At 42.5% G+C, this 10383-nt stretch overlaps 2 protein-coding genes across 2 annotated transcripts in view; both read right to left on the reverse strand.

Annotated features, from left to right (window-relative positions):
- LOC137186149 (protein jagged-1b) overlaps nucleotides 1-2894 on the reverse strand; it is a 50153-nt gene extending 47259 nt beyond the window's left edge. The window contains exon 1 of the mRNA XM_067594837.1: nucleotides 1979-2894. Within this exon, the coding sequence (XP_067450938.1) occupies nucleotides 1979-2137 (159 nt within the window). The 5' untranslated portion in view covers nucleotides 2138-2894. The remainder of the gene's footprint in view (nucleotides 1-1978) is intronic.
- A 4479-nt stretch (nucleotides 2895-7373) lies between these two features.
- Nucleotides 7374-9959, reverse strand: snrpa (small nuclear ribonucleoprotein polypeptide A). Its single transcript, XM_067594848.1, has 7 exons — nucleotides 9857-9959; nucleotides 9471-9551; nucleotides 9207-9379; nucleotides 8880-9053; nucleotides 8326-8502; nucleotides 8127-8215; nucleotides 7374-8037 (listed from the first exon to the last, which is right to left on the reverse strand). Exons 2-7 carry the CDS (start codon nucleotides 9541-9543, stop codon nucleotides 7878-7880), a joined length of 846 nt encoding a protein of 281 aa, XP_067450949.1. The 5' UTR covers nucleotides 9544-9551; nucleotides 9857-9959; the 3' UTR covers nucleotides 7374-7877.
- Between the last annotated feature and the right edge of the window lie 424 nt (nucleotides 9960-10383).

Consider the following 10383-nt stretch of genomic DNA (forward strand, 5'->3'; position numbering starts at 1 on the left):
CATAAACCTTGCAGTGAACTGATTCATTGAGACTTTATTGGTACATATCACATTTATTGTATGTAATTATATTCAAAACAACATTATTGTTGACTGAGATTTTCAAATATGATTTTTGTGGCACTTTAAATACCATCAAGCTTCACAGAGGCTATCTAGATGGATCTATCAAACTCTTTTTATTAGGGTTTTGCATGAAATTACCCTTTAATGCCAAAATTTTAATTTGATTTATTTCAGAAAATAGATTTTCCCTTTGATTCTTCAGAAGGAAATAATTTGCTTTGTGAGATTGTTCTGTCTAATCAAGATTATTAAAATGATTTTAAACATCGTTAAACATTGTTCTCTTTTGATTGAAGACAAATTTGAGATAAATCTAGAGTAAACTAATCTAGCCTGATCTGAAAGCACCCACTAATTTGCCTTTTGAATTCAACAAGCTGAAAATTATCTGAGCCTAATTTTCAGAAGACACAGCTGAAAACACAACACTGTAGTGAGCATCTTGGGAATAATAAAACTGGACAAAACACAGCATGTAGTGACTGCTGGACTGTCAAGAAGCTTCACTTGTGAATCACTCTATTCAAACAGGTCTGGGCATCTCCTGAAGATCATACTGTTGTGCCTTATGCATTATAACTGGTCATCAGTGGCAGCAGATCCTGAGTGTGTGTTTCACACTGCAGTGCATACAGAGAATGGAGGGAGTGGAGTGTGTTGTTCCTCAGCTGTGAGGGGGTTGCAGAGGTGCAGGGAGAGACATGCAGAGCTGACCGAAACGTTCAACATTCACACGCCCCGGAGTTTATTGGGCTGTGGCCCTGGGCTTCACACACACCCAAGACACAGATGCTGGATGTGAGCTTAGTGTTAAGAAAAAAAAACACACACACACACACACACACATGTGCACACATATGCAGACATGCACACCGTGGAGCACCTCTGGGCCTGTTCTTGCTACTGCTGAGTCCTGTCACACATCCTGATCAGACCACCAGCTTCACTGACAGCTCACAGGGAGAAAAGTTAAAAATATATGTTGCTGGTATTGCACCTCCATGCCCAGTATTGTGCTGGTATGAAACCAAGGTTTTATATTGCCAGAATAATGCCTATAATGCTTCGAGAAGCTTGTCAGAATCATTTATATAGGCTATATATAAGTTATTGCAGCCATTATAACACATCACTGTTCTCTATAAAGCTCATCAAAGACAGTCTCCATCCATGTAACCTATTAGGTAAAAAGACAGAGGGGGGAGAATTATGTATAATGTGTAAAAAAAAATTTTAAAAAAAGAGAGAGACAATGGACCAGCAGGCAAACGTGCTCAAGATGGAGATGCAGAGAAATGCAGATGCAAATAGGCTACTCCTTTATTAACCAGTCAATAAGGACTGGATGCTGATCAGAGGGTGTGTTGTTGGTGATGAAAGTGTAACCTTTTACACTGAGTGTACAATGCAGTCCCCTCCAAAAGGATCTAAAAGATTATTTACCACTGAAATCCCCAATATAAATTGCATGCCGCAGCTGTAGACTATTCGTTCTGCTTGGTTTATTACCCTTTAGTCTTGTGTGGCATACACACATTGGCATTGTAAAATGTGACTTTTTCTTGTAATCCTAAAAATATGATGTTGATTTAATGTTCTTAAACCGACACATATTTTCGCTGTGATGTTGCATCCCATGCTTCTAAAACAGGATTACTGTAGTTCTCTGTTGCGTGGGATAATAGACACCAGAGGGCTGAAACAACAGGTGGGCACAGCGCCATATAGGAGCGGAGCGGAGCCGAGCCGGGAATGAGGGCAGTACAAAGGGTAAAGAGACAGTGTGTGTGGACTCCATTATTGACTGTTTTCACGCAGCTGTTATAAGAAATACACCCCAGATAAACCACAGTTAAAAGTCAGCTTCGGGGGTTTAAGTGCCGCCCGAAATAGCACTTAATCGGTGGCTTACCTGCGGTTGTATCGTGAGCGCAACGAGAAAAATCACAGTCCGCTGCAGGTGGAGGTGTCCCCGGTGTCGGTCAGTCCTCATGTCTGGCTTCCCGGTGATCTTTACACTCCCGTTTGTGGGATCGAGCCGAGTTATCCTGTGCGCTCTTGTGCTCTCCATCCCTGCGTCAGGGAATTGGGGACCGTGTTGTGCGCTTTGGCGGTGGTGGTGGTGGTGTCCCCCCACCCCTCCTCCTCCTCCCTCCAATCCGTCCGTCCGCCCTCTCCTCCTCTCCGGTCTAAACCCTGAAACTCCCGCAGAGCCACTTCATCGTGTCCAGTTAAGAGAAACCATAACTACCTCTGTCTGCGCTTGGATTTAACCCCCACCCACCCACACTCACACCTGATCACCCCTTGCCGCTGTGTCCAGGGTGGATTTCCACTGGGAGCGAACACACACACACACACGACACATAAACACACTCCCTTTGCTTCTGTATTCCTTCCTCCACCTGCGTTAAGAGGCTTTAAAGGTCCAATCTGCCGGCTCACTTGACTTGAACTCTCATCCCAATTAGCTGACACTCTCTCTCTTCCTCTGCTGTCTCTCTCCAAGCCTGATCCATGCACCAAAAATTTTTTAAAAAGCCTAACAACATCTATATTCCTATATGATCAATACAGATATCGTGATGAATGTGTGAAAGCAGCCGCCAAAAGTTGTTTCTCTCCGGCGGAATGATTTCACTTTGCGCTCTTCTCATCCAAGCGGCTGGCTGGTGATTTGTCAACCCGATACGAAGCCCGGCGGCGACAGAGTCAGTGTGGGAAACAATGAGAGGCAGAGAGAGTGAGAGAGAGAGCATGGAGGGTGTGTCCTGAGGCAGGGAATATCCGTCTTTCAGCTCTTGTCCGGATGGTTCCCAGCGCGCACCAATGTTCTCACCCCGTCCTCTCTCTCTGCAGTCTAACCAAGAGACCAACCCCAAACTTTTATTTTTTACTTTCAGTGTGTCACATTTACGCATGGGATTATTCTGAGCACGTTTTTCATTTTTTGCTTTCTGTAGGTTTTCTATTTCCTCTTTACCTTTGTGGCACTTCACTGGTTCCTCTCCTCCAGTTTCAGGCCTCTGCTGTCCCCGGCGCACATCAAAGCCCCGCTGCGCCAATTAACTGTTTTTCACAGTTTTGATCGGGCTCGGGTGGCCTCTGAGTAGGAAAGTTTCTATAGGCTTTGATGCTGAAGCCCTCCGCAATTAAAAAACCTCTCTTTTGTGGATGATGAAACTGAAATTATTCAAAAATAGAATGTATAAAAAAGGGAAACAGACACCAGTAGTTTCGTGGGGCGTTTTCTCCAATTACGCACACGGTCAGAGCGAATGGCACAGGAGACCAAACGCACCTATCACCCAACTGCAGACTGATTTCTTATGAAATGTGATCATCCTGCCCACATTTATGATGAAACTTGCTCCGACAGCTGCCGGCCTGTATACTGTACGCACATGCCGCTGCTCAATGACGCCGCCGGCTGCAAATACTAACCGGCTGAGCGCATAAATATAAAAGAGAATTGTAGGGTATGGGCATCTTTTGAATATTGGCACCGGTCACATGGCATATTTTCCACATCTGACTTCCAGTGTTCGTCTTGTTGGTCCCAAGACCTCCACACAATGTACCTTCTTTATCAGAGGAAATCTAATGAGATTCTCACTCCCTCCTCCTCCTTAAGGTCTATCACTGGCTTGTTGCTCAAGAGCTTCCCTGACAACCGCTTGTGTTTCCACGGCCCGGCGCTCTGCAGTGACCCCGGAGCAGAACAGAGGGCTCTTGAAGAGCAGAGCAGTGATTTGCATAGAGGAGCAGTGACCTTCCGAGCATGAGCTGAATTCTAACCAACCATCCAGAAACACACTGACATCACTGGACCTGCTCACAGGAGTCTGGGTACGGTTCACCTGCGGAGGTGTCACCGAAAAATCTGCAACTCCAACGCTATCTGGGTCCTGGTGCTTACGTGGGAGTATTATGAGTTGTGTATTTGGCACCATCTAATGGTCACATGTGTCCTCTTGGGCAGAATTTTAAAGGATAGGCTCACCTTTTTTTCAACTCTGTCTTAAAACAATAGTCAGGTCCCCAAATGAACATTGTAATAGGTTTTGCTCGCTGTAATCATTCCTCTTGTTCATACTGACCATTAGAAGATCATATCCTAATGTGCTTTCAATGTAAGTGACACAAATACACACCTGAAGCTCATATAAAGCTTCGGCCACCTCAGTTAGCCAAATCAAGTGGATATCTTTCAGGTTGAAGTGTTTTTAATACAAAATTCCCTCTTTGTGTTTGGACAGCGTTTGAGGGAAATTTGTGCCAAACAGGCAAAAACTTTGGAAGATACCGTATATCTACTTGCTTTAATTAATTTGGACAGCTGACATTTCATTTTAGCCTCACATAAACATTGTAATACTTTTTTACACAGAATGAAGACTGTGGATTTTGTCCCGATCACTTACATTGATAGAAGAGGATCTTCTAATGGTCAGTATGAACAGGATGAATGATTACAGCGAGCAAAACCTATTTCAGTGTTCATTGGGGCACCTGACTGATGTTGTAAGACAGAAAAATTGTGAAGCTATCCTTTAAGATGCATGTCTTCAGAGGACATCTATACAATAAATCAATCGAAGAAAGTGACAGGGCTACAATCAAGTTTTCAGTTTTTCTCAGAACAGCTTTCTTGTAAAAACAATTTCATCCATCTATCAGTGAATCTCCTAAACCCGGGACATCAGGAGGGTGTGAAATGAGGGGCTGTGTTGCACATATTGGAATGCACTTGATGTCTGCACTTGTCTGAGTCATGCACTTTATTTTATTTGGCTGCCTTTATGTCCAAGACAAATTTCCCGAGAGACAAATAAAGTAATCTTGAATATTGAAAAGTGCGGGTCACTGAGGCAAAGTGTTTTCAGAAGCATGAAAATGCAACATCCCTAGTTTGACTGTGACTTGAGACCATAAACTATGGATCCCAAATCAATATTCTTCATATATTTTTGCAACATATTTACCTAATATCACCACTCTGTTTTCACATATTGCAATTTTACTATTTTTGACAGCGTAGACAGCCTCTGGCGGGTGGAAGGGGGGGTATATCCGAACTGAGCATCTAAAGATAGACGTAGACGGTGTGTGCTGAACACATTGTAAAGCCCTTTGAGGCAAACTTGTGATGTGTGATTTTAGACTATATAAATAAAACTGACCTTACTAAACCTTGGCTGCATCTCACTCTCCCTTTCTTTCTCCTCTTGTCTCTCTACTGTAAACTGTCAGATTAGGCAAGAAGCCAAAAATAATCTCTAATGTGCCAAATATTTTTTTTTTTAACTGTAACATGCAAACAATAGCTGTTTCTTGTCACCTTTGATACAAACGTTGACACTACACGTGGTACAAGCAGTTTTAGAAGTGAACTGTGACCATCTACAACACACAGAAGCCTTTAGATGTCAAGAAGTATAACATTCAATCCAACATACCGTATCAGAGAAGCTACAGATTCAGATAGGAACTGTCACATGCTAATATTGTCTCAAGACAATTTTTTAATCTTACTCTGGAGTGACACTGACACAGACGACTCCCACACATAACCCACCAGATTAGTGTAAGTTGCCTTTCAGTCCCTGCAACTGAAAGATCACTGTGCTGGTGAATGGGAAGGCGCTAGGCATGTTGCCAAGAGCATGCGACACTCACACACACACACACACACACATATGGCGCCCTGGCGGCTAAGGTCAGTGCTTTCTCAAGGCAAAATAAGGGAGTGTGGAAAGGCTTGGGAAACTGCAGAAGAATGTGCATTTCTGCGTACACTGTTGAACTGACCTGAAGACAATTACTCAGGGCACAGTTTAAGTCCACAACAGGAGAGGCCCTGTGTGCACTGGGCACAGATGATGATGGTGCGAGTCTAAATTAAGCTTTTCAGGCCTAATTCACACATCATTCCACCGTACCCTCATGAATCCAGCCTTTGAGGGGAGAAGGTGGTCTTTACTGGCATGTAATTACTCTGCAAACCTACAGTATTTGAAAGGCTGAGAGCGGCCTTTGCTGCAAAACATACAGTATCGGCATTCACTAATTGGCAAACTGAGACAATTATGAACATGTGAGTAACAATTGGCACTCATTAGATGTTTTTTAAACACCAATTACTCACATGAAGTCCTCATAAAAGGACACTTTCAACAATTTTTGTAAAAAGTAAAAACCGCATTGTTGTGATAAGAGATTAGAGTAACACTGTAATGTTCTGTATGTCAGATAAATATGTTTAACACAAACTCCCACACCCAGAAACCACAGGGCAGACAACAGCAGAGACTCATTTCGTCAGTGGAGTTTCTCCAGAATATACAGACTAATCACAAACATACAAAAAAAAATGCCAAAATGTAATTTGTTTTCCGGTTTCTGGATTACTGCTGGGGGAAAAAAAAGCTATTAAGCCTCAAAACAGAGACAGATGCAGGAACTACACTTAAAATTGCAAGGCACGATGGTTCAAGACTAGCCAGTACATGATGTAATCTAATTGAGAATTTAGAAATTAATCCTTCTGGTTTATTGCACTGAAGCACAAAGGCCAAATAAAGATAAAAATGGTTTGCTCAGACATGTAATGTCTACTTCAAAGCACAAATTGAATGTAATTCCACCTGGTTTTCTGTATAAGCTGGAGGCAAATGATCATTTATAAGAGGTGAATTCATGCTTTGAACAAAATAGCAAATATAAGTCCCAATAAAACCAGGACTGATCGGATTTTTATTTTTTTTTCTGTTCCCAAAGAATTCAATTTTCTGCAAAGCATCAATTTTGTGGAGAATGTGGGTGGCCTTCAGTTTGAAGCGTGCACTATGTAACCTCAGCATCCTGAGACTGCATCTGGCCAAGGACCTTTGTTGCATCCTGATCTCTCCCACACGAAATCCTGTTTGGAGCTTCACTGCTGACAGAACTATTGATAATCTGTTTTGTCCAGTAGTGCTGTGTTTCAAACAAAACCTAAACCACAAGTGATTTCACCAAATATTCCTTTCCATGGCTGAAGATGTAGGAAACGGTTTGACACCTGTATATTCACAGATAATCACTGAATTTTTAAGGTTTCAGCAAAATCTATGACACCAAGGACGAGACTGAAGGAGTACTGGGCAAAAGGAATCAGGTGACTCATAAACCAGTTAACTAAGAGACTTTATTCCATCAATTCTTGTACCCACTTTCTCCTATTTAAAGCCACAGGGAGGCTGTAGCCTTTGTTCACTCCCAACGCAACATAAACACACAAAACACACCAAACAAGTGAGGCAGAGCAATGTATCAAATAAGAGTTTTAATTATAAAAAGAAAAAAAGCTCCAGGTACAATGTCTGGTGGACCAGACTCTGGGTGCAATGCTTTAGTAAAAACAGTAAAACAGAAATATATATATATAAAAAAAAAACAACACATCAAGTTGCTTGTGGATTTGAGTGTGAACCCAGAAGAAGAAACTGGTACTTTTGTGAAATTTATACCCGTATGATGCAGATTTCCTAACTTCAATATTCAGCTCTTAATTTATGTACAGTTCTGTCAGTGCAGCACAATAAAACAGCAACTTGATGCAAAGAACATATACTTACATGTAAATTCAAAGTATACTTACATGTAATCCTGGAAGAAGGGAAAAAAAGAACACTGATGCTGTACTGTTCAACTGTTCATTTCTAAAACGTTTCCTCAGTTTGGGTCACTGCTGTACATTTAAAAAAAGACCACCTGTGTGTTTGCGTGTGTGTGTGTGTGTGAGAAGACGACTGGTCGTGGGAGAGGTGTTACTTCTTGGCGAATGAGATCTTCATAGCATTAGTTTGTGTGATCTTAAAGCCTTGTAGTGCATCTCGTGCGGCGCCTGCCTGCACTTCATTCTCAAACTCCACAAAGGCGATGTCGTGGCGACCAGGGACCAGACGCACCTCCTTGAACCCCGGGAACCTGGATTTACAAAAATACAGTCAGGCTCTGCTTTTAACAAATAGACAAATATGCATAACTGAAACCAGAAAAAAAGACTTGCTACTGACTGGTTGAAGAGCATGGACAGCATGAGCTCGTTGGTCTCCTCGGGCAGGTTGGTGAGGAAGAGGATGTGATTGGGAGGATTTTCTGCGACCTGGAAGGTAGTCAGTGGTGACCAGAAGAGGTTAGAATAAAGACATCAGCTGCAAAAAGATACAATAGCTACGTGCTCTTCCAACTTCCAGATGGCAAGACACACAATACCTGCTGGGGCATTTGTCCAGGCATCTGTCCGGGCATCATCTGACCAGGAGGCATGGCACCAGGAGGCATCTGACCAGGTGCCATCCCAGGAGGAGGCATCATGCCTGGAGGGGGCATGTAGGGCGGCTGGCCTGGCATGTGCATCATGCGTGGGGCCTGGCTCATGGGAGGCATTCCCTAAAGAGTAAAGTACAATAATGCTGAGCAAGCCATTTGCCATGTTAGTCTCACTTCAAAGTCATGTTTTCTGTTGCAAGGCACACTGCAACTTTGCTTGGAAACACTTTATACTTTGGCCATAAAAAATAGAAAGTATTTTCCAACAGTTAAGGTGGGAAAATAGTATCAAATAGAGAGAATACAGCATCATCCAGTAACCCAGAATCCACCACAGTTTGACACTTTGTCCATATTTGTACTCAGGGTCATCAGTAATACTCGATGGACATTTTTGCTACTAACTAAGGCTGCCACAAAACTTGATTTGCTTAGCTTTCATTAGTTTCACCAAACAACAAATTACCCATTAGACAACTCTCCCCCTCCCCACTTACAGGCATGGCTGCAGGCACTCCGGCCACCATGGGAGCAGCTCCTGGCACTCCTTTCTTGGCTCCGGCTGCATCGGTTCCTTTGGGCTTCTTCTTCTCTTTTTTACGGTCACGCTCCACATAAGTCCCCTTCATTTTAGCTATGATGTCCGAGTCCTGCTTGGCATATTGGATACGCTGTGGGAAGAGGAGACGACTAAGTTAAGACCACACAAACCTAAGAAGCTGCACTAATGTCAATAATTAGATAGAAGTCGTTATATTAGAGTTAGTAAAAGTGTTATAATAGCATCTCTTGTCGTTTGTAAAGCTTCACAGTGATAAACATACCATTGGTTTGTCATAGAAAGGGAATCCCTGCATGGATCTGAGAGCATTGGAGGCGCTATTAACCTCCTTAAAGATGACAAAGGCCTGACCCTTCATCTTCATGGTTCGTGCGACCAAAATGTCCAAAATCTGTCCGAACTGTGAGAAGATGGCGTACAGCGACTTCTTCAACTCTGTGAAAACACATGAAGCTTAATTTATAGACGTATGTGTTTAATTACAGCCAGGAAACTGAAGGCATAAAGGTATTAAGGACGAACTTACCATCTTTCTTGATTTTCTCATTCAAGTTGTTGATGTAGATTGTATGATTAAGCCGCACCTCCGCAGTGGCCATCTTATAACCTGTCGAAGGTGAGTGGTTGAATTGACACGACCGAAAAGTTATTTTAAAACCAGCTAGAAGCAGAATACCGGATCAAGCAGCTAATTCAGCAAACAACCATCCAAAATGAATAACGTGGGGTAGCCGTTAGCTTCAAAGCTAACGCAGTTTAGCGAGCTATATTCTTCTATCGCTCAGGCCTGATTCATTCCGTATTAACGAATAACTTCCAACAGGATCATCTACATCAGCGGATGGTTTGCAAAAATGATCTTGATATCTTAAAAATGACACAACTGTTCAGCGACGTGAAAGAAATACTCACCTCGAAGTAATGAATACAAATCCCGCGCTGTGATCTCGCGTTAAGAAAGAACACAACGGTCATTTCCGGTCTGTGTTACACCAAATCCTATGACCCAGTAGATTTTGTGCAACATTGCAAAGGTTTTATCTGACTTTATCACGTTTATTTTTTACAGTAGCTGTTACCAAGTATTATGTCACCGTGGTATTTAGATTGAGTCGCACGGTACCCCTATAGAAACAGAGAGAGTCACGTTGTTATAGTTCAGGTCACAGAAACTGATGGGTCACAGAATTATCCGCAACACCGATTCGTGTTCAGATTGGTTTAGCGCTCTTATTTTAACCGACTTTTAAATAGTTATTATGCCTCTCAAGTGACAGTTACTCGGACAGATAGTAGTTCATCGTGCAGTTTATACTGAAATGATTTAGTACCATAATTTTGAACTATCTTTGCCCCAAACTCTGTGGACTTAGTGGAGGCGGTATGAAGCGCTACACTACGAGCTGAAGTCAGCTTCCAATACGTGGTTAAGGGAAAAG

This window comes from Thunnus thynnus, chromosome 7, assembly GCF_963924715.1.
Source record: "Thunnus thynnus chromosome 7, fThuThy2.1, whole genome shotgun sequence".
In the NCBI taxonomy this organism is placed as follows: Eukaryota; Metazoa; Chordata; class Actinopteri; order Scombriformes; family Scombridae; genus Thunnus; species Thunnus thynnus.

What these genes read in the sequence shown, in the direction of transcription:
- snrpa (XM_067594848.1), bottom strand. Translation starts at nt 9,543, where the DNA reads ATGGCCACTGCGGAGGTGCGGCTTAATCATACAATCTACATCAACAAC. An exon ending in CTTTCTATGACAAACCAATG is followed by an intron (nt 9,054 to 9,206) that starts GTATGTTTATCA and finishes CTCTTCCCACAG; the next exon opens with CGTATCCAATATGCCAAGCA. An exon ending in GAGTGCCTGCAGCCATGCCT is followed by an intron (nt 8,503 to 8,879) that starts GTAAGTGGGGAG and finishes TTTACTCTTTAG; the next exon opens with GGAATGCCTCCCATGAGCCA.